General features: G+C 26.4%; 1 protein-coding gene across 1 annotated transcript in view; it reads right to left on the reverse strand.

Moving 5' to 3' along the window:
- The window catches only part of LOC129964063 (uncharacterized), a 48,059-nt gene that overhangs the window by 982 nt on the left and 20,812 nt on the right, over positions 1-26,265 (reverse strand). Inside the window, exons 4-6 of the mRNA XM_056078736.1 lie at positions 13,885-13,926; positions 11,291-11,311; positions 4,236-4,301 (exon numbers count right to left, since the gene is read on the reverse strand). Coding sequence (XP_055934711.1) covers positions 4,236-4,301; positions 11,291-11,311; positions 13,885-13,926 — 129 coding nt within the window. The remainder of the gene's footprint in view (positions 1-4,235; positions 4,302-11,290; positions 11,312-13,884; positions 13,927-26,265) is intronic.

The raw sequence follows: 26,265 nt of genomic DNA on the forward strand, positions 1-26,265 counted from the left end.
ATTCTAGAAAATTTACATCAAGCACTTCTCAATGTACTATACCAAAGTTAAAAGACGACAAATATAAAGCTTTATCTCAATTATTACTTGTAAATTGTAATTCGCAATAATATTTTGAATACTGTTGTATTCAAAATATTATTGCGAATAATATTTCGCAATTTTTTCTTAACAAAGTTAAGAAAAAAATTATTTTCTTTTACGAAAGTATCATTATAATAAAATATTATATTCATTAACGCACATTATATACAATAAATTATTAAATCACACATTTTTTTATTTATATTTATAGCTATTTGTTGTCAACAATTTTTTGGAAAATACGCATAGAAAAAAAACTGTAAGATAGCAGTTATTCTTGAAAATGAGAGTTGTTATTGTTACTTTACTTTTTAGAATTATTTATTGAATTAAAAAATTTATCAAACATGACAATTGATATGGATAAGGGAAAAAAAATCAAAGGAAAATTAAAAGCTAAATTTACTTTAATGGAAAAAAAATATTGTTTTTTCTTTTAAATTTCTATTTATTGCAATGAATATACTTCTATTACAGATTATGCATTAAAGGTAGTCTCATAAAAAAACAACATGATGAAAATATTTTTTAGAACCAGCTAGGAAATGTGCTTAAAACTGCATTTAAATAAATAGTTTTGAAATATTTCAGCTTATAATTCTTCTATATTTGACATGAAAATATTAAGTAAAAATAACCAATTTTTCAATTTTTTTGTCCACTAGAATATTTTCTATCTATTTGATTACTTTATCTATTTTTTTCAGAAACTGAATGGGACCTGAAGTACTGATTCGATTTCTTACCAGAAGGAAATAAATAAATGAAATTTATTAATACGCTCGTAAATCGATGAAGAATTATCATATATTTGGAATTCTTTGAAGGAACTGGGTAGAAATCGAAGAATAAATCATTTTCTTCATAAAGATTCTGACATAATAAATTATATTCCTTTTTGAAAGATGGCCATAAAATCATAAAAAAGACGGATTTTTTAAAAAGGAAAATAATTTTTCTCTGTATTCTTTATTTGGTTAACTATTTATTATTAGATATTTTAAATAAATAAGTAGAAAGGATAAACTTTAAAATTAAAAAAAAAATATAGACAATGTGAGAAAATTTTACATATTTCAAAAATAATAATTATAAACAGTGTAATGGTATTTTTAAAGGTATTTCTGCAGTAAAGAAAGGGCAGATCGTATATAGTTCCAGATATTGTACATTTTTATTTAGATTGTTTTATTAAATTGTACAATAAATGCAACAACAAAAATAATTTATGAGCTATTGTCAATAAAGCATTCGTATTCAGATCTATAAATAAATGATCTTGGAATCAATGGATGCTTTTAATTTTATAAATATAATTAGGTGGAATTTTTTTTCACTCAATTTCTAGTTTTAATTTTCTTAACCTATTAAAATATTTTCTGAGGAAGACGTAAGTTTCCAAGAACATAATTTTGTTCAAAAGTTATTCATTACAATAGAAAAAAAAATGAATATTATTAACTAGGCAAACCAAGAAAAGACTCTTGAGTAATTAATTTTAAATGCGAATATTAATCGAGACATATATTCTTAATCTCATTACCTCATTATTGTTATTTTTTAAAAAGATAAATACATAACAACAATTAACGTTAAATAAGAAAATATAATTTAAAAAAGAAAGTTTAAGACTTTTTTTTGTTTAAAAATTAGATTTTTATACAGTTCAGTGATGTTTTTTAATAGGAAAATAGAAAAAATTCATATTAATAGAAAAAATTCATATTAATAGAAAAAATTCATATTAATAGAAAAAATTCATATTAAAGCAAGAACTAAAATAAAGTAAATCTCCTGCTTCATAGACATAAAAATTTTAAGTTGGATAATATAAAATTTATATATTGAATCTCAGATATCATATTTTTTAATTAGACTTATGTGAATAAATTATAAAATAAATAAATAATAAAAACAATTGATCAGATAACTGCTTATCAATAAGTCATTTCTTCTATTCAGTTCTGTTTTTTAATAAATGATTATTTTCAATTTAAGGAAAATATAATCAAATGAATTTCTAATTAATTTTCTTAGTATTAAAAAGCATTTTCCTATTTTTAGGAAAAATTTAGAAACATAATTATTTGTTCAGATTTCATTTATCCTAATAGAATTGAGTAAATATTATAAAAAAAGTAAACAATTAAAATTCTCGGTTGATTAAAAGAGATAAATAATTATTAATGTTAATTCAAATCTCAATTTGTGGCAAAATATTATTATATTATGAGTGGTTATTTATGAATATCTGATTATTAATGAATCTATTTATCATTTCGATTTTACTGCCGGTTTTCTCTAATAATTATTACATTTTTGTTCATTTAAAATTTGGTGTTTTCTGTCATACTAAATCTTAATAATGTGCTTAAGATAATATGTCAGTTTGTCTTAATCTTAATTATATATCAATATTCAATATTGAAATTTATTATAAAATTATGAATAGAATTTAATATTGTGATGAATGATTTATGACGAAATTGATGAATATTATTTATCACATAAGCCATCAAATAATTCATTGAAGCATGTTTAAAACAAGAATTTAATTTAAAAAGGACAATAATAAATAATTCGTATTGAAATATAGAAAGGAAATAATTTTCATTTATATGAGATAATAAGTGACTCTTTATTTGATTGATTCTCTATCTTAAAAATAAATCTCAGCACTTTCTTAAAAGTAACTCACTATATTTAATGTTTTAACTTGGAAAAGTAGTATAAATTTTTAAATAACTATTTAATACTTTTTTATGACAAAGCTTTTAATGCATGTCAAAATATAAATAAGGCATCGAAATTAAAAAATAAATTATTATCAAAAAATATATATATAGTTTCCACATTGATTAAGATGCAACTTTTTTCAATAACCACATCTTTTTCAAAATCAAATTTTTAAGTTTAGAAGTATTTTAAAGTAAAACAGAAATATCAAGTTTTAAACAAATAAATAAATAAAAATAAAAAAAAATATATCAAATTTAACAAAGAGGAAATGAAATTATTAATTTAAATTTAGTTTCTTTTTACTTTTAAAATAGTTTCAAACAGATTTTTTTTTTAAAAAAAAAAGGTAAAAAAAAAAAAAAAACTGAAATTAAATGCATGAATAATTTAAGTTTGAATTGCTTTTCTTTCATTCTAAATTCAACTGCTAAAGAAATTTTGAGCTGAAAAAATATTATTTTAATAATAGAAACAAGACACTTAAAAAATTAATTTCACGGCTAAAATGGTTTTATTTTCTTTTCTAAAATTAAACATTTACCAAAGCTTACGCTACACAATGTGTTAATTTGATAAAAGGGGGAAAAAAGATTAGAAAGAAGATGGGTTTTTAATTTAGCGAATAAACGTACACTCCAGTTAGTTGAAAACAACGTTTAATTAATTAATTAATTAATGAGTTGCCTGAATATTTCTTAATAACACGATCTATCAAAATTATTTTTCGAAGCCAGTAAGTTTGATTTTGAGGAAAGAAGGAAAAAATTCCAAGTTTTTGCAGAGAACGATAGTATAAAAAGGAGCAGTGAAAGTTGCCGTAAAATGAAATTGAACTGCAATAAAATATTCATTTCATGAAATGAATCGGTTGATGAATATATTTTGCGACCCATTTCACTATTGAAAAATATCGTTCCGCATTAAAGCGATACCAGCGCCATCTAAAGGTTAAAAATGCTAATAAAAAGAGAAATTACGAAGTTACCTTTATTTCATGAAGAAATCTGAGTTTTGAAACTTGAATTAATTACTTTTTAAAATTACTAGGCTTGAGGCACCTGAAAATGAAATTTTAATGCCCTTTCAAAGTCTCTGGTAACATTTTAACATTAAAAGTCCTCTTCAATTAAAAATCTGCTCTAACATTAGCCACGATTCATTTGGAATTGAAGAAAAGAATTATGTGTTACTGTTGAATATTCATCAAGTGTTAACGTTCATATGTTAATAAGCCCTATGAAAGAGTTCGCATCGGAGTCAACAATTTTATACAGAAGTTTTTCCAAATTGCCACAAAAGAACCTTTTCATTAAATGTGATAAAATGCATCAAGAGCTTTTCATTAAAAATCCCATTTTATTGCTGCAATTTAGATTAAAGTTCTGGAATGTATTATTAATGTTTTGTCTTACCTGTAAGCAGTTAGAAATGATGCATACAGCTTCAGTCGATGTTATATTGCTCATTAAAGCAGAAGTCTGAAATGTAAAAGAAAATTATTTAAAAAAAAGAAATGCGAAGAAATATAAAAGCTTTTAAATAGTTTACAAAATAATTCAAAACCTTTTAAATTAGGAATTTTCGAAGTAATATAAAAGAGAAAATGGAAATGGTTTATAGCGTGAAAAGGAATTTATCCGAGATATTAGAGTTTTGAAGAATGAAATTCATCAATGAATGGGTTTATTTTTCTATTTTATATTGCAGTGAGCCGACTTTAAGAGTGATTTGATGCATCCTGAGAGCAGGCACAAATGAAAAATTATGCATTATGGAACATTTGTCTCTCAAACAATTGTAATTAAACAAATTCTGGAGAGATAAATTACATATTTTATAAGGAATGTTTAATTTAAAGTAATGGTGAATATCAATATTTCCTTTTATTTTTAATAATTACAAATTATATTTTTATTATTATGCTAATAATTATATAATCGCCAGATGTATTCAAACCATTCTGAATAGCTTTAAAGAAAGTAACGAAATCAACTGTACAGGGCAACAATTATCTAACTGCAATTTGTCTCATGTTGTTAGAATGCAATCATTAATGCGTATTAAAATAATAGTCTTTTATGCTTTCCAATTATTTTATTGCAACACCAGCTGCCTTTGGCGACCAACTGGATTCACCGGGATTAATAGTCGATAAAAGTTTTAAAAATTTATGACACTTAATATCTTAAAAGCTTCTTCAGAAAATTGTTTTTAAAGTGCAAATTTTGATCGTCGTACATCTCGTACTATTATAGAAGACTTACGATGTTCTATTTATTGAACTAAATATCTTATTAAATTTTTATCAGCTCTCGTGAAATTTAAAATTTAAATTCTTCATGAAGGGATTAAACTTCAATTAAAAGAAAAGCTATTGTGTTGGAACCAAGTACATTTCTTAAAAATGTGAGTATAGGAAGCAGAATTGTTCAGCATTGAAGTTTTATATGCATTATAGAATATTTTTTAATAATTTATGCAATATAAAAAAAGAATCTTTCCATAAAAATTTCTTTGATTGATCATAAATTACATTTTTTTAGTGTCACTTTCAAAAGGATTTAGACGTAAATAATAATATTTTATTTTGCTTTAGTCAATACATGAAAAAGAAGAATATTAGACAAAATATAAACAATAATAGTTATATCTGAATATAAATAATAATATAAGACAAAATTGTGAAGTCTAAAGTTTATACAGACCTTCGCCCCTAAGTAATCATATTCAGTGAAATATACTTGACATAGCAAATTTATATATATATATATATATATATATATATATATATATATATATATATACAACGCCGTGTCTATCTTTGCGATCAAATCCGACCGAGTTCTGAAGTTTTGATTATCACTATTTTAGGACAAGTAATAAATTCATAAGTGTAGACTAAACAACTTTGGGAAACATCGGGTAATGATTGGCCTTGAAACGGAGTAACTTAATAATACAGATATTTTAAAAGACCGTTTTTCCTCACACTTATTTTTTAGAAAATATTAAATATTATATTTATTTCATCCCACACAAATATATGCTGAAAATTACAATTTACGGAATTTAATTTATTGTGAGAATTAACTTAATATTTTAATTAATTTTATGAATGTGATAGTAAAACGTCGATAAAAGTTAATCTTTTGAGCCTTAAGTTTTATTTTTATTTTATATGAAATCACGGATAAAACCCCGCCCACAATTTCGTTTAATTTTTAATTACTTAAAAAATTATTTCGATGTACGCATTCTCACCCTTCTGTAGAGCGAGGACACACACACACACACACGCTTTTAACTTTATTATAAGTAAAGATAAAAAATGTTTTACAAACATAGAACGACACTGATTCAACATGTAAAAACATCAGATCATAAAGGCAATAATTTCAGATATTTTAATTTGCCATTTACCGATTCCATATTCATTTGGTTACATTATTATGAATACTAATTGAATTTTACATCCAGTAGGGAATAAGCGCTTTAAACTTTTCCTAGCGAATGGGGATTACTTTGAATCTAAGTAGCTACATATATTGGGCCACAATCTCATGCTGTTTGCAAATTGCAATGAAAATAATCTTTCTAAGTTATAATGGGATTCAGAAGAATAGTTATACCTGAGGAATAATGCGTATTTTTTACTTCACTCCCATTCGTTATTGTAGTAACAAGTAATGCTCTTAAAATAAAGTTATTTCACTCCTAAGTTATATTTCGTTTGTAAAAAATGTTATATTTGTTATATTTGTATCTCTAATGTACCCCTCAAATAATATTAGTATAATATATTGTAGATTAACATCACGGGACTATTTGACTGAATGCTGTTCAGTATCGTGAAGAAGCAATATGAGCATCTTGGTTTAATAGGGAGGAAAATAATGATCTGAGTATTTACATTTCCTTTACTCTTGTCCCCAAGATCAGCAGTGAATTTCGGATTTAATTTGGTTGAAGCATTTGATACGTACTAGTAAACATTAATTGATACCATTACACTAAGGGTTTTCAATTTTTCATGAAATACTAGCTTACAAATATTTTATTATATATTTACTTAACAGAAAATATGGGAGACTCGAAGTGGAATATTCATTGTCATATTTAAAAGTGTAGATATTAATTAATGAATAACAAGTGTTCAAGCAAGCGTAACGGAATTCGGAATCCTCTATTATAATTAGAATGGATAAATATTTTAATTACTTCAGAATATATGTTCCAGTAAGCATGACAGAATTCGGAAATTACTGCTATCATTAGAATGTAAGTAACCATGCTTACGCGCTTCAGAACTTATTTAAGTACAACTATTTTAAGAAAACATCCCAACAATTATTAGATTCATTTAATATAAACTAAGTTTTAGCACGAATAAAAACAAAAAAATTTGCATATAGTTTCAAAAATTATTCACTACGAATTATCTTTACAGCTTATCTATTAGAATAATCAGAAAACATCACGATATATTATGATTAATGCAATTTAAATTACCTTCTAAAATTAATGAGCAACATGTTTCCTGGATATAAGTAGAAAACAAATTAATGCATATGAAACTGGGATGGATTGTTTACTATCCGATTAGCAATTGGTATTTTTAATTTTAGAAATGAAGTATAAATTTCGAATATGTAACTTTATTGCTCAATTAAAACCTGTTGATAGAAAAAAAAGGAAATAAAACTTTTTACTGAACAAACGATATTTAATAAAAGAAACGTCCTTTTCAAGTTAAATTGCTCTCTAGGTATCTATTTCTTATGATTAGAAATCGTTTATAATCTTCTAGAGAAGAGTGTATTCAGAGCAAACATTTTTCAAGTTTATATACGATTCCAGAATTATAATTTCGAGCTTTTAACTAATTTCCCATCTAGTCTCGAAGTATCTAAATGCAATGATGTTAAAAATTGACAATTTTTTACCAACTATTTGAAAGTTTTAAGTCAATTTTCTTTTGTTGGAGGATTATAGAGAATTTTGAGCAGATTTTCTTAAAGTGGTGGCCTGCTCCTTCTTTTGAACAGGATAATAGGTGCACTGGGGAAGATGAAGAGGAAAGCCTGAGATTGACCACTTTGCGGCTGGGGGCCAACCGCCTCGAAGAGGATGTCAGTTCGGCGAATTGGCAAGTGTTTTGGTTGGGTTATGATAAATACAGCAGTCGCCTACAACAAATCCTGTCGATATTGCTTCCTTTAGAGGTGGTGGTGGGAATAGACTCTGCTGTACACAAGAAGAAGTCCAAAAGATGATAGATCTGGTTGAAATTTGGGATCATGTTGTCCAGTTCTTTCATTTCGAAAATGGGTTTCTCGAGAAGGATGGCATAACAAGAGCAAGCATTATCACTCATTAATATAAAGCCATTCCAAATTTGCCAGCATGCAGTCTTATATAGTGATAAAAAATATCACTTCAGTAAATGTTTCACTAATATCAGCTAAAGTATAAACTTATATTTATGATTTAATTTCTTTTAAAATATTTTTTTTTCAGATTTTTCATCAATTTTTCTGATCTGACAACATAATCTAATATTATTAAGACGAAATCATTTTGTATTTTTAAATCTCTTGTTTAGAAGTGAACATAATGCATATCAAATTTTATACTTATGCTTCTATTATACGGCAATTTAGATTTGAAAAGGGTAAAAGAAATATTTTTTAAGTGTTTAAAAAATGTATTTGGGTGATAAAGATTTCTTGCATTTAATTAGGGGCATATTGTATCTTTTTTTCAGACGCAGGTTTTATGTTTATAATTAATTATAATTCTATGATTTTCTATGTTTATATTTAATTAAATTTCTATGATATTCTATGTTTAATTTTAATTAAACATAGAAATCTACATTTCAAGAAATTTGTGACAGAATAATGCTTTAACTTGCTTTATGTCTAGAACTTGCCAATATCTTAATAAATAAGATACGAAATATCACAGCAAGATATTTAATCATTTCTAAGCTTTCATTTCATTCTCCCATTCGATTTAGGTGGTAATAAGGGCAAGACGTCTTTACAGTTCATCTATAAATAATTTCTGAGATATTTGAAAAAAGAAAGTTCTTGAGTAAAGGAAATGAAATCACATCATATAGTCATTTTGTGTGTATAGATATAATAGTATTACATACATTTATTATATTCCTGAAGATGAAATAAGACCTGCTTTATAATACATTATAAAGTAAATAAATAAATGAGTATAAAAATGCAACATAAATTGATAATATACAAAAATAATATAAATTTCGCATGCAGAAACAAAAATAGCGCATTAAAAAAGTAAATAGTAAACTACAGTTCTTTTAGATAGGACATATCTAAATGAACTGGATACCTTGCTGATCTAAATTCAATACTGATTCACTAATCCTTGTTTAAAGGAATAGTTAAATTGTAATTAAAGGATCGATTGTGTCTACTTGAATCTCATTTTCAAGGGATAATGAAAGAACTCTGGAATGAAATTGTTTTACTTTAAAGAAAAATTGATTTTGACTCAAGAAGTGGTGACCAATGTGTCTTATATGTGTCTCAAATATTTAATTCAGTATGCGTAAAAATTCGATTTTCTCATTAATTTCAGTATGGTTATCAATCAGTGAAATGTATTTTGTCAATTTGAAATAATATTATTAATAAAAATTCTTTATTTTCTGATATTGAATCTTGTAGATAACGATGTTTTTTAATAAGCAATTTTGAATATAACCGTTGCATTTTCTGTTCGTAATTAATAAAAATAATCTACTGCGTTCATGCATAGAATAATTTGTGTCAATGCAAGTTAAATTTTTTCCTTGTTGAAAGCATCATTACAGATTTGTAGACACTCAAATGATTTCTCTTCATACTACTGTTATTTTACTTTCTGATATGCGATGTCCAGAAACAGAAGGAGAATATATAGCAATAATGAGAAAAAAAATTGATGAATCTCTGTTCTCCAGATTTCTATGATACTGAAAAAAAAAAAATCGATTTTGGAATTGTTTTTCGGTCTGTAAATACGATAAATAAATAAATAAAAAAATGCAGGTAAAATTGCTGAAATAAAATTTGGTACATATGCTATTACATTAAATTTCTAAATCTGCAGGCGAAGTTGGGATGGAATTTGCCCAAAGAAAATTTCTGATGTATATGAACGTAAGGATCTCAAAACACGAGTTAAATAGCTGAAATTTTGTGAAAGGTTTTTATTACTAGAATTGAAGATTTGAATATATTTTAAATAAAATGCATCAAAGGGTTAGCTATATGTCGATGTCTGTTCAGATAAATGAATAAAATAACTTAAAAAAGACTCATAAAGCTAGATAAGCGAATTTTACCATATGATCCCTATAAGTTGTAGATTTATATATAGTTTTAGATTAAATCTATTTACTATTTATTTACCTATCAGCCTATTAATGAATTAGAAAATATATATTAGTCTATTAATGTGTATATGTATACGAAAACTCAAATACGTAAGATGCAAGTTAAACAAAATATGGCATGTGTTCCTGTCACCAAAGCCGTAGACATTGTTCTGTTAATGCGACTGACTTATTATTTTAATACTAACCGAGAAAAATGATTAACAGATTTATTTACAGCCTTAAATAGTTATTATTAATAATAACTCTAAAAGTAGTTAACCAATGTAGAGCATTGACAGGTTATTTTTAACAATAACCGGTAAATGTAATTAATTAATTTATTGCATTGACCGGTTATTATTAATATTAACCGATTCATCACATTAACCATAAAATATACGCTAAATTTGGAATGAATTTGGGTAACGGTTTAAATTGTATAGTCATTTCCCATTTACTATGTTAAGAAGTAAAACATTATTGAGTCGTTTCGTACTGGTATAAAAAAACTTATACCTTTGCTTTTATTAATTTTTATTATTTAACGGTGAATATGAAATAATTTAGAAATCTGAGATACCAAACTTTCCATCCATGTCAGAAAATTTTTAATATTCCTCGCAAATGCTGCCAAAAATATCGCCAGATTTTCGAAAGCATTCACCTAGCCATACACCATAACTATGCAATATTTATAGCTCTAAATGGTAGAAATTTTGAGTAGTTTGCTCAAAGTATAAGACATTGCAAATCCATTGATTTTGCTCTTTATTGTTCTGCAATCTGACCAATTTCATATATTTTATAGCACATCAGGTTACGCTTAAAGTTTTTATTTGGCCTGTTTTGTGTTTCATTCCTCAAATAATTTGTACTGTGAATTTCGATTCAGTTTGTATCACGAAAACAGTCAGGCAAAATAAGAAATAATTGTATCTTGATTAAAGAAATTTAAACTGCAAATGAGTTTTCGCTGTAGTTATATTTAGAATTCTTTATAATTAACGACACTGAAAATATACATTTCTTACGTATGGATAACTAAATAAATATTATCGAAGAAGTACTTACTTTTCCATTACATCCAAGCACCTAGAAAGGAAATAAATTTTCACATTAGATTTGGTATGGTAAATGGAAACGTTCTAATCTACAAATTTAGTATTATAAATTATTTAACTTGTTGTTGACTATGTTAAAACTTTTTTTATATAAACTTTTTTTATACTTATTTTATTCAATATTCTTAATTTCTAAACAGTTTTTCTTTACAAAACGATTTAAATTTTGTTTTTCACTTTTTTAGAAAATTACATTCGCTTATATATTATACATTTTAACTCTATTTTAAGTACTTAAATACCATTTTCCGAAAGTCTAAATTTCTGTAAAATTTTCTTATGAAAAACTATAAAAATTGAAATACAGTGCATATTGTTCTTAATTTAGTCTTTAATCTTAGTGCATAATTTAGTGTAATTATTCCTCCGGATGTTCTGTAATTTTTGAACAACAAAATACAGATTATGCAAATAGTGCAGAATATTGCAGAATAATATTCAGTAGTTTTTGAACTACAGAATACAGAATATGCAAATGATGTAGAATACTGCAGAATAATATTCTGTAAGTTTTGAACTACAGAATAAGCAATCTGTTAATCTGAAATGATGTTAGATTTGTTTTAATTCTCCCTAATACGATAAAAATGGAAATTGCCACAAAATTTATTAGTCAAAATATAGAAATTAAAGATTAGATATAGATAGAGTCTATTTGAAGTTCAGAAACAAAGTAATATTTTTCTCCAGTTTCTTCAAAATTTTTGGCTTTTTAACAAGAAAACATCATTTCATCCAAATCTCAAAACACTTTTAATTTTTAATTGACATATTTTTTCTTCATTAGATTTTTCTTCAATCTCTTTTATGCAAAAATGTTTATTAAAAATGAATATTTTGCTTAAACACGAAGATAAAAAATAAAGCTATAATTTTCAGAAAATATCTTTTCTGTTTTTTAAACAAAAATTTTATTGTATATATGTTACCGTCGACGTGTTTAAATAGTATTTATTCTTAACAATTCAGAATCTGCATAAATAATACCCAATTAATCGCTTTCATCTTAGCCTATACGTATTGAATTAAAAATTATTAAAGTTTATGCAGGTATTTTTGTTATTTCACAAATATCATCAATTACATACAATTTCATCTATACTTTTTTATCTTATATGCCATTACTAGTAATGAAAATCAGATGTAATGATAATTTAAAATCTAGAAATATACTGTTTTTGATCAAATGAAATACGAAACAAAAATAATTGATTTTAGAATCGAATACAATGAAATAAAAACAGGAAATAGATGATTGAGCCATACTGGCTAAATCAGCTTTCCATTTTGTTATGCCTATGTCAAAGGGAGGTGAGCTTTTTCATATGGGCCATCCTTGAAGTTTTGAGTAGATTCAAAACATTTCATCCTATTCTTATATTGAATTATAGATATATCTGTAGTGAAATGATAATTATTCTGTTGGCTGCCGACAGAATAATGTGTCGGCAATTCAAATGATAATTGTAACCTTTCTGGCTATAATGCAACAAAAATAAGTAAAAACTGATATTTTGAATAAACTATTATGCACACTTAAATGCTTTTCAGCGGGGTGAGGCAAAAATTAGGATCATTCAGTCTCTATTGAATGGAACATGTTTTCATCTTAAATAGTGATGTAATCTGATCATAAGTATTTGTTTGTCGTTTTAAAAAATTTAAACGTGACAGATAACTTCAGAATGATAACGTTTTCTTCATGAAGCAGATTTGTACATTAAAAAATAATTTGAAGAGTTTTCTTGATTCTTAAATGTTCTAAAATACTTTTAAATGCATAAATTAGACAATCTAATCAGTTAATCATTACAAAGTCTTCTATTGGTTAAACAATATGGATTGAAACAGAACATTTTTCAAACATACACAGAATTTGTTTCGAAATTTTGGAATTTACTGTTTATATTCAGACTCCAGCATTTTCTTCTTAAAAAAAATGTAAAATTTAGTTATTTAAAAAGACTTTTAATTTATTAATTATAATAAATGCAAGTTCAGAAAAGGCTTTGTAATTAATATTTATGTAAAAAGAAGAAGTAGAACACATTTGTAATAAAGCAATCACTTTATCTATACTATGCAGTGATGCAAGTGTATATTAATTAAAAGTACATTTTTAGTTTTGAGTTGATAGTTAATTATAGTTTTTAAAATAAATCACAAAAAATTTATGATTGATTTATAAAGTTATACATTTATTACATTTTTACTCGAAGTAAGAAGAGTTTTGTCATGAAAGAATTTCATGTAAATAATAATTTTCTCTGAGTTAATAATTATTAAACTTTAGTTTACTGTTAAACTCATTTATATCGTTTTAATGCTGCTCAAAATAAAAAAAATATATATATGCTTTTAATTTAAAATTTCTTATTCACTACCCTCTATATTAAAAATCAAAGTTGATATACATGTGTTGCAGATTTTTTTCTCTGAATGACAAATGAGGCTAACAATATCTATTTATCAATAATAATAATAAAAAAATCTGTAAAGTTATATTTAATTAATATGCAGTAGGGGCCATGAAACAGTACTTACCGTAGCTGAAAACTGGTAGAAATCACAGAGAACGCATTGGGCCTATATGTAAAAAAATTAGATAAATAAATAAAATTAAAAAATAAAATATTTAAAAAGTGATAAAAAAACCTGACATATATTATCGATTTCCTGAATGTTCATTTAAATTAAAAAAAGTTAAAAAAAAAAAAACTTAAACGCAGATTAAGAGTAATGAAACGAGTCTTTTTTTCTTTGTTTTGCAATAGAACATGGCGTTCGGAAACTCTAAAGGATACCAGTACATGGGTTCTTTGCTGTTGAATTAAATATAAGAAAATATAAATATATCAAATAAAATTCATAATATAGATTCAATAAAATATAAATTTACAAAAATCTGCAAACCATAAATCTTAGCAGAAATGGATTCATATTTGTGTTTCGCGCAAAAAAAAGGGAAAACACCATCAGCCAGTAAAGCTTAACTACAACGAGCACTACGGCTTAACGGCACATCGTTCTATTAGTAAATGAATAATGCTGACTAAATTAACAATCAGAGATAAAATCCATACCATTCTTCCTAAGATTCATGTTCCTTAACCATACATTTATCCAATATGCCAACTATTTCAAACTTTTAAATAAAACAATTATTTATAATCAAAATAAATCAACAATTTTTTCATTAATATTGCGAAGATTTCCTATTATTTTAGTATCATTTAAAGCTATTATTGAATATCTGTTGTTAATAAACCGTACTCAAAAATCCTGGCGTTGTTAAGAAATATGATTTTGCTAAATAATAATAAAAAAATATTTATCTCTCACTATTTTCTATATAATAAAAAACATTAGAAATACCGAAGAAACGAACCTACTACCAAGTCCTAACATTCGTTCGATCGCCAGTTTTTACTTGACTTGAAAACTCAAGTAATTTTTACATAACCTTCTCTCCCTTCATTTCCATGTGAAATTAAAATAAAAGAATTACTGAATTTTACATTATTGTGTGGGGGAAAATCTCGACAGCGCTCGTCATGATCGTTTCGCTAATTTATCTTTCACATGAAAGATCAATACAACTATTTACGTCATAAATGATAATCCACTCTTCGCCACTCTTGCAAAAAATTTTTACACAGCCCTCAACTTCAATACAATAACTAGAATGATTTATTTCGCTTATTGTTTTTTTGTTGTTAATTTTGCCGTTTGAAATAAAATTATGTAAGTATGATTATGTTCAGTAAGTAAGTAATTATGTAAATATGATTTTATGAGTACTTAGTATGATGTGTTGTAGTTAATCAAATTGTATAGACATAATTAAATTAATGCTGTTAATATGGTGAACGAACGACGACGGTGGTAGACGAAGATAGAATAAAATTATATAAATCATCTCGATAATCGAATAACTGACATTATTCTTATAGATTATTTTATTTAATATTGCTTAGATTTCATAATTACATAATGCAATAAAGTCTTGATTCAATAAACTAGGCATAATCTTTAAATGCGGGGAAAATTTTGAATAAAACAAATGGTACGAATGAAAAAAAATCAAACAAATGGAACATAATCTGTTGGAAATAAATCTTTAAATAAATACAACCCTTAAAGAGACATAATCAGCGTCTTTCAGAAGATTATAATGTCTAGACTTTGAATAAGCAGATCATGATTTCTGCCATATTAGGTTTCTTTTAATAAGCCAAATCGAAATATATTTTATGATTCAAACAATGAAGTAAGTAAAAGTTTTACATTATCTACCAATTTGAAAATTAAAAATAACATGCAAATATTGTGTAAATTTAAAAATGGCGAAACAACATCTGCTATGATATGACAAAATTAAAATAAATATTCAAATATTGGATTTAATGAAAACTTTCTTGCTTTGTTTTATTGAAAAAGATGAAACCAGTAAAAATAATTCCCAGCCTTTACATTTTGTCTAATCACATTTTACTTCTGGTGAATTATAATTAGAAAATAGTCAAGATGAAATTGATTTTGCTACGAGAACTTAAATTGAATTATTGTTACTTGCACAAACTACAAAGTTTTGAACTGATTAAAATTAAGCGGTACATAAATGAAATCATGCTAATAAAATTTGTTTTTGAACTCAATGTTAAAGAGCTTTCAAAATAATTTTTTTAAAATAACTTATGGGTATTAAATAATATGCTGTGATATACTTTATAACAGGGATTTAAAATCAGTGCATTTGTTATCTTTATCACGGCGACGTTACCAAAATATTCAGGCGTTAAGATAAATTAATATGCATATAAAAAAATCATGGCATTGGTTTTTCAAAATTACTATGAAGTTCAACTATTACTAATTGAAAAAAATATGTTTGAAAATTTTTTGGAAAAGCTTTATTAAGTTATATTTTCAAGGTGTTCCTTTACCACTAATTTGAATATAGAGGCAGTGCTATAATCATAATAGTAATTACTAGATAAAGTAATTTTGTGCTTGAAAATGATATGCTATTTAGCGGCAAATATCAGTTTACTTTATTTTCTCGAAAACGGTAAGAGCTATAGAATTTTTCTCGCACACTCTCTAATGCAGATCTTATCCTTAGCATATCAATTGTATAGGTAAGTTATAATGAAAATATATCATATATATAAATCATTGGCATAATGGTGGCATCTATGGTGCAAATATGGGGAATCTATGGTCTTCTTTCCGACCGAATGTAATGAACATTTTACACGGAATTACAACGATAATCACAAGATCACATACTGAATTTTTTTTATTAACTCATTGCATTTATTAGTTCCTGCGTTTGCATTCATGCAAAAGTAAAAATTAATAAACCATTAGCCTTTTGACAAATCTGTTTCAGGATTTAATAAGAATCTACGTGTTAGATTTTATATATCTTTCTTTTACATTTTGAAGTTTTCGAATTCAATTGTGCTTGAACAGCCAACCAGACAAATTTTTATCTGAAAGGATTTCACTCAAAATTTTATGGAAATCTATGAATGTCGTCTAAAGTACATATACGCAGTGTCATCTGTCTAGTTCAAAGCACTTTTGAGTCATCGTGTTCACAGATAGGCATCATGCCAAAAAATTTCAAGGAAGTGTGAAACATGAATCAAAATCTCGAGTTAGAATTTTTTGGAGACTGAAACTTGATCATTTTTTTGTTGAGAATTTTAATTTCTTATGCGAGAAAGAAAAAAATCAATTATAGAGTTGTTGGACATTAACAATCTATCTCTATCGAATATATCGTGAATGTGTATGTTATATATGTTTTCATGTTAATTGCAATTCATCATATTAAATATTTACGGCAGCAGATTTATGCAGATTCATGGATAAATTTTTAAGCGGAAGTAAGCGAGCATTAGACGACAGTCAAGCATCAACAAGTACACAGACGAGCGTGGTTCCGAAAATAGAATATTCTCAAGAATGCTTAAATTTTGGGTTTACCAGTACTGAAGTAAATGAGGAAGAAATGCTCCCGTGTATCATTTGCTCAAAAATGTTGGCCTAATGGCAGCATGAAACCTAATACACGATATTTGGAAACGCTTCATAGTGAGTACGTCAACAAACCCAGATAATTCTTCGAATTAAAATTAAAATCATATAAAAACCAAAAATAATTTTTTTAAAAAAAATTGTCTGTGAAAAAAAAAAAAAGCTTTAATTGAATCTTACAAAGTTTCATATAAAATAGCCAGTTTCATATAAAAAACCTTACACCATTGGTGAAGAACTTATTTTGCCAGCAGCAGTTGAAATTGTAGAAGCTATGTTTGGAGATAATTTTAATTGCACTAAAAACAAGGGCATTAAGCATTCTATTACCATTTTCAACATCCTACCTTTGAGAAAATTGATTTTCTGCTGTGGCTACTTTGAAGACAAATATAGATCTCGGCATAAGTGAGAGTGGCTATTTCTAATATTGAGCCTTCCTTTGAAAAACTTTGCTAACCCCAGGGAGTCACTAATAATGATTAAATTTGTTTTAATTTAGTATGTTGTTTTACTTTAATAAGTTATTAAATATGTCGAAATGTATTTTGATTTCTATGTGTATGTGTGCTTTCCTTTCAGTCAGTTAATCAATTTTTTAAATAATATTCTCTCTTGGATATTCTCGCGCCCCCTTCTAGTGTGCTCACGCCCCCCTAGGGGGCCGCGCCCCAAAGGTTGAGAATCGCTGATTTAATCTTAATTTACGAAACTGTGATCTTGCGAAACTCAGAAGAAAGGTATATTGCTTCTCTTATGCTAGAAGGTCATTTTAACCATCTATTAGAAAATGCGTAGAATGTTCTGGAGTTTATGTAACAGCAGGATTTTTCCAAAAAGTTTATCTCATTGAAGAAAGGCCTCGAGGGCTTCAGGTTCGCGACCCGATTCAACCGAAGAACCGTCGTGCAAGCGGGTCTGGTGCACGTTGAATCCGTTGGGACCAGACATTTTCCCTCTAGTGAGGTGTAAAAGTTTGAAGAAGGGATGCCAGTTAAAGTGTCGTCCTCGTCATCTGGCCGCGGTTCAAAATTACAAGATCAGTCCCAAAATAGCCCTAGTTTTGCTTTAAAAGGAAATGTCAATATAATTTAACTAAACTCACCCATTGAAGCTTCAAGAAGTATGTTCCGGTTGAAGTGATATTGTAAAAAGTAGTAAAATAATTATTAAAATTAATATAATAATAATTGATATTGTAAAAGGTAGTTTATTAATAAAATGATTATTAAAATTAATATAATAATAATTGATATTGTAAAAGGTAGTTTGTTAGTAAAAAGATTATTAAAATTAATATAATAATAAGTGATATTGTAAAAGGTAGTTTATTAGTAAAAATGTTATTAAAATTAATAGACTAACTTACTTGTTGAGTAAAATTAACATCACGTTCGTGATTTTCCAACACCTAATAATAGATTCAATTCCCAATGTATAAGACATTATGCGATATTAGATATCTAAGTGATTCATGATGAAACTGCGAAATGAGTATCGTTTGTCAGCATTTCCTGTTAGAAGTGAATGCGCAAGGATTAACCTGTACGGATTTGCTGTTACAACGATTCCGGAATGTCAGGTGTTTTGGTCGATGGAAAGCATTTTCAATAATAAGAAATTTCTTCAGTGTTGCGTTGTGAGTTTTTAAAATTTCAGCCAAATAAATGCCAATTTCATGTCTTCTCTTACATCGTTATTGGTAAGCAAAAAAACAATACAAAACAAAAAGTGAGTGAAAAAGCATATCAAAGTAGGGTGATAATTCATCATGCAGAAACACATGAAAATAAAGAATAAATTATAAATCATGGATTATTGGAAACTATAAACGCAACAAATTTAATATTCAAGAAAATAAACAAATTTAATATTCAAGAAGGTTTGGTCTACTGTTATTATACCGTAGTTTTGATTATGCATTCAGTAACAGTTTTTACATTATTATTATTTTCTAATAAAGATTTTAAGTAAATATGATTACCAGAACAGATTACCGAATTTTTAACTAAGTGAGCATAAGTAATCTTAAAAATCATTAAGAACAAGCACTGAAAAAATGTGTTTATATTCATTCTTGTTTGTAAGCTTATATGAAATTGGGCTTTCATCAATAAATCTAGGTGAGATTCGGCATTTAAAAAAAATCTATATTCTTTTCCTTCATATTTTTAAGACTAATTTCAACAAGTTTGAACTATTAGATTGAATTTTTTTATATTTCTCTGGGAATGTGAAATGAAAAAAACAACACCCTGGTCTCTTTTTTATGACAATGAATTTATCAATATTCTTAATTTCAATCTATAATAATTATATTTATAGAAATGTAATATGCACAAATGTTACTTTAGAATGTATTTTCATAACAAAAAAATTCGAACTCAGAATAAGTATATCAGAATTCGAATCAATCAGAATATAAGATTGATTTTTTTTATATCTCAGAGAAAGATTAAATGAAAAATACATGCTGGTCTCTATTTTATGACAATGAATTTACCAATAATCCTATTTTTCAGCTATAATAATTATATTTGTAGAAATATAATATGTAAAAATGTTACTTTAGATTGCAATATAATAACCAAAAATTCGAATTCAGGATAAGTTTATCAGAATTCTTATTAATACACATCTAATAATCTTTTTTTGACTATATGGCAAATTTCTATTAATTTTTATATTGAATAATTTCTATTAATTTTTCATTTCCATTAGCAAATACTTTTTTAAAGTTTTTGAAACTCTATGATTTACTTAAAGCTCGCATTGAAAATTTTCTTATTTGATTTATTGTAAATAAAATAAAAAAGACAACAACAGGACACAATAATACTTCCTTCTTTAACATAAATAAATCATTTCATTTACGAAGACGGAGGGTGAAACAATAATTTTTAATACGAAACAGATGTATAATACGTGTCATAGCTGATACCACGAATTAAAATTGAATTTCTTCTAAGAACTTTTAAGCTCTTAATAACAAGCGGGACATTTGGGACTCTCTTTTTAATTAGAAAGGACGAGAACTTTATCGAAAAAGTATTTGAAAGGCATTTTCCCAGAGTATAAAAATAATGGATCGATGAAAAACTAGAAGTATTTCAAGAATTTTCTCCCGATATCACATTTTTAATGAAGAATTCTAACAATTATTTATAAAAAAATAAATCTAATAAAATAGGTTTTTTTTCATGCGTTAAGTTTTAATCGGCTAAAATGTGTCAAGAATTTAACAACATTATCAGATAAATTGTTCATTTTTATTTACTTAAAAAATAAATACTCGATTGTAAACGGAAGAAGGGAATATTTTTTCCTTATTAAAAAGGAGAATATTATTTTCTATTAAGATTTCAACATTAAATTCTAAATTAGGAAAAAAAAAATTAGTCGAAGAAATAGAATTATTGCTATGAAGTCTCAATTGGAATTGGAATAATTTAATTATAAATTTATTTGGCTGTGTTTATATTAGATTTAACTATTTCAGTTAGCGATATATTAATTCTTCTCTCTTCTTTTTAAATAAACAAAAGAAAGCCATTTTTTTACAAACTTGATAGCACTGATATCATATATTTCGACCATGAATAATTAACAAAGTTCAATGCCATTATATTTTATTTTTTTAAAAATAAGGTAGAATGGTATGTAAGATTATTTCGTTATTGCGTAATTAGTATATATTTTCCAGGTTACCAAGATACTGATTTTATACAATCATATTCTCTTATTAGTTCATAAGCAAAATGCAGTAAAGGATTTAAAGAAAATAATTTTCAAAAATATATTTTTTGATTAGTGTTTGCTGAAAATAAGACTTAGTTTTATTTAAATCATCTTATGATTTTTAGACTTTAATTTATAATTAATTATTATAAATATTATATAATCTTTCCTGAGAGTTCACGCCACTAATATGAAATATTCTTTAAAATATCAAAGAAAATGGAAAAAAAATGAATAATGTATCGTCATCAAGAAAGTATGTATGCAAAATTTAAAAACACTGGAACGTTAGAAAGTGAGCATAAAACCGATTACAAAATTACATCCTTACAAACATGAAACACGTTTTTATAAATAAAGGAGCATAAAAATAACATAAATGCAAAATGCTATTTATTTTAATAAGGTGTGTCATTTATAAAAAATTCAAAATTTCGTAACAAAAGAAATGTATTGGGCTGATAAAATTTTGGATTGCGCAAATATAATCAAAGGTTATTAGATCCCATCCCCCCACCCCAAAAAAATCTAATAATCAGTATGAAAAATAATCTCAAAAGTAACCGAAAGAGGGCGCTCACAAATTTTGCTGAGACATTTTATGCCAATCAGATTAACAGTAAAGCATGGATAAATGGATTCATTATTCGATCCCAGCAGCATACTATCGTTACCAAGGCGAAATTTGGCGGTTAAACTTTTCTATAAAAATGATTTATCCTCAACTAAGTTGCAAAACTACTCCATTTGATTGAATGGGATACCGAATTTATGACAACGTTTTGAAGGAACTAGGAATTTGGAAGATTGTCCGCGAACTGAAGTCCATCCACGACCATCCTTGAGTGCAGACTGCACCCATGTTGTAATAAGTATCAGGGAAGAATTGACAGTCGAAACATCAACAGGGAGTAGCAATGCTTGCTTGTAAATCAGGAGAACAATAAGGATTCCAGAATCATCGATCTGTATCTGCGCAAAGATTCTCGGGAGATACAGACGAAAGATTAAACTTTGTTATAGGGGCGCTAGCACAAATGAAACATTACCCACAATGATTGCTGATCATTATGTGGATGGATGAAGCACATTTGTCACTGCATGGTGACATCAATAAGTAAAACAGTCGAATCTGGGCGATTCGATACCTCATAAGTGTCAGGGCAAGCCATTATATTCTTCTCATATGACTGTTTGGTGTGGCTCCATCGCTTCTTTTATTCTGAGTCCTTTCTTTATTGAAGAGAGTTGTCCTGTATTAAGATAAATAAAAACCTGAAAATCTCTGCAGAACAATATTTTATGCTTTTTCGTGACCATTCTGTGCTTACATTGCAGGAAAGGCATGCGTTAGCTATCACCTTTAAGCAAGATGGTGCTCATCCCCACTTTATACATGAAGTCAAGACGTTCCTATTGAAATTTTCCTTGAAGATCAAGCTTTAAACCGAGGTTGTAAATTTAAGTGGCCCTCGTGATTACCAGACTTGATGCCGGCAGAGTTTTGGTTATGAGGATGCTTAAAATCTCGTGAGCTCCTCCTTTGATGGAACTGAAAGATGCCATCCAGCGGAGTGTCGGTGGCATTGACATTCAGCTGTAATAGGTGTAGTGATGCTTTTCACTTGCTTAATGCATGGTCATGGTGGTGATCATGTTGAACATCTTTTATTTTAAAATAAATACACAATGTAACGTTATTGCGGTCTATTTCATTTTTTATTTGTATTTACCTGATTTGCATAACATGCTTTAGTCGAACTTGTGCTCACGCTCTTTCGGTTGATATTTTTTTTTATACGTGTAAAAAAATCCATCTCTCCTTTCATAATCGAGCAAATGGAAATTTTTTTCAAACATTGCCTCTTATATTATGGAATTTTGAAGTTTGTATGGATTGAGGACGCACCCTGTATATTAATTATAATGTACAGAACTAATTTAGTTTTTTTTAAATATAAAGAAAAAAAAATAATGCCTTTTAATTACAGAAAGGATACTATTCTCATCAGCTCTTGGATCAAAACCAAATTTAGTAATAGGAGAGTTAGAGGCTAGCTGTAAAAGAAGTAAGTTGTAATACACGCTAAATAGTGTTGTTTTTAAATTTTAAATCAGAATTTTCGCTTAACTTGATTCTAATGACGAAACAGATTGTATAAGATTATGGACGCACTTGCCATTTTTGCTAGTTAATGGAGTAAAAAATTATTTCGTTGATTTTTATTTAAAATAAGATAGTTAATGATTTTAAAAATATTTTTATCCGTTTATTTTGTCTAAATATTAGGTTTTAATGTTACTACAAATTGTTTGCTAGTTGCAATATTTTTTATAAATCAATAAAAATGTTCAAAATTAAAGCACTAGGCAAGTTGTAACAAATTACAACTTGCGAGATTTATCTTGACGATTGTTCACGTCTGTTATAACTTGTGTCATTTATCAGTCAAATTATAATAATCGACAAGTTTTAAAGGAATATTTCTGATTCCAAGATCAACAAAATTGTTGGATGTTTTTTTTATTAATGTTACGAATATATTGTAAAACTATAAAAGGAGCAGTTATAATTGTGAATACATATAAAAATATTTTTTTCCCAAAACTTTTTATAAGAGCCCTTGATTTTCTTACTGATTCAAAAGGCAATAATCAATGTATTTACACAGAAAAATAGCTAGTTAGTTTATTTAGTTTAATGCCGAAAAAAAAAGCAAATTAGATCATAGTGTGAAAAATGTATGGTTAACATTATTTATCTAAATTTGTAAAACAATGGGCTGGTGTTCTTCAAATTTTTGTTTCTTTATTGTTAAAATTCGAAATATATAATACTATATTCGATTTTTTTTATTACTTATCCAAAATTCTTCTAGCATTTTTTAAAGTTTTCTTTTATTTTTATAATTAATATTTTTATTTGATTAATATTAAGTTTTGTTCATTCATTTATTTATTTTTAGAAAGAAAAAAAAGTCAAATTGCTAATGTCATAAAAGTATAAAAAAATCAAATTAAATGCATTTATTTTATATATTAATTGAAATATTAAATGAAAATAATGTTAATGATGTTAACGAGAAAGAAATTACGCGTGCTGTAAAAGTTTGCTTTTACCGGTATTAATTTGGTATTAATCTGCAATAGGATATAAAAAAAATGTATTAGCTCATTACGTATTTGAGTAAACTAAAAATACACAATGTGGATTGAAGAGGATTTAAAGTACAATATTCATTTAAAGGTTGAGATAATTGAAAATAATTGATGTTTTTATTATTCTCAAAAGTCAATATTTTTAAAACAAGAATTAAAAATTGATTTAAAATGAAAATAAATTAGTTATGGTTTCAAATTAGAGTATTAATGTAAAGAAATTAAAAATAAACTAGATTATTTTAATTAAAGGATGTAATAAATTTTATGGCAAACAATTTGTAGTTTTTAATTTTTTCCTTTACTTTAAATACCTCCTTACTTTACTATTAATACATTTTATCTTTATTTTTACTTTACATTTAATTTCTTAATCACAATTTTATTTTAGTTTATTTCGTATTACATTCATGTTAATTACGTTAGTTTTCATTTAACTATATTCCCCAATTTAGTTTAATACCGATTTTGCTAATTAAGATTCTATGGCAGAAACCGAAAAGTGTTTACGAAATTACAAGTAATTAAGAAAAATGAGTTCATTTATTCTGGTACCTAAATGGCTTTCACATATATCTTTTCAAGCTTCTACAAACTTTGTATTAATTAAAAAAAATTAGTATTTTGCTATTACTAATAGTAATTAATTGTTTACTAATTTTAAAGCATTTACAAATTTGATTCAGCATAATTCAATACAATTACGATGAATAATATTTATTAACGTTGTTGAATTATAGATATTTTATTCACTTTCGTAGAATTTTTTAAAAAATTATTTCGAATTTTTTTTATCACAAATTCCAAACTGCATATTTTTCGTCGCATGTGAACTAATAATCTAATTGTGTTTAAAATATAATTAAAGATATATATAGCCGAGGGTCGTAAAATTTTTAAGAACCGCGTAATTTATGAATTCTAATAATAATTTTTCTGCGATTAAAAAAAGACAACAGGCTTGTAAGACTTTAAAAAGTTTAGATAATTTGATCATTTGTTTAAAAAAAGTGATATTATAAATTTCCTTTTTATTTTTTATTCAAATTTTGTTTTACTACTAATAAAAATATTATACATTTCATTTAATTACAATTGTCTACAATCTTAAAAAGGATAAAATAATTCTGTTCAAGATCAGCACCATTAATAAATGACGTATCAATATACATCAAAAATAGATTCTTAAAAAGGTTTATTTAGTTAGATGAATGTCCCATATTGAAGTACGCATGCGGACTCTTTTTGAAAGCTTGTCATAATGACAGCCTTTTGAACTCTAGATGCTTTTTACCTATCTTCTCGAAGTGCATCATCAGTGGGACAGTGTTTCTCTATTAGCATAAAATACTCCACGACATTACTACGATATTATACGGCAAACAACATAGCAGAAATAACGTACAATGTGTTATAGAAATGGAATTGATATAGATGAACTAGATGAGGACTTATCCGCTTAGATACAGTACAGCAGTGACTAAAAAAAGTGGTTCAAATACATAAAAGTAGTGAATCTAATCAAAATTCACACTGGGCTATGCCATCAGCCATGAGGGGGCAACGCTCTACTAGCAAATTCATTAAAAAAATTTACATTTTTAAATCGTTATAAGATTCCGAAAGAAATTTAAACATTATATTCTCATTAAAATGGCATATTGCATCTCATTAAATGGCATTTCTGAGAATGAGGGGAAATAACTTATACGCCCACTTGAACACACAGATTGTCGCATGACTTGTTCAGTGGTTTAAACTTACTGACTAATAAGTTCATACATATTGTCTAATTAAATGGCTGTCTTCTTTACTATAGTTAAGATATAACAAGGTAAGAGGATTCTAATTTGGATAGAAAATTCTAGTCACAAAAATATACCAGGAATTAACTACGCAACTTCGTTGCATCCGATAGTAGGAGTTCAACGAGAGTTGTTAAACAGCTACATACACAGACCCGCTTATACAGAATTAGTA

The sequence above is a fragment of the Argiope bruennichi genome, chromosome 3, assembly GCF_947563725.1.
Source record: "Argiope bruennichi chromosome 3, qqArgBrue1.1, whole genome shotgun sequence".
Classification (NCBI taxonomy): domain Eukaryota; kingdom Metazoa; phylum Arthropoda; class Arachnida; order Araneae; family Araneidae; genus Argiope; species Argiope bruennichi.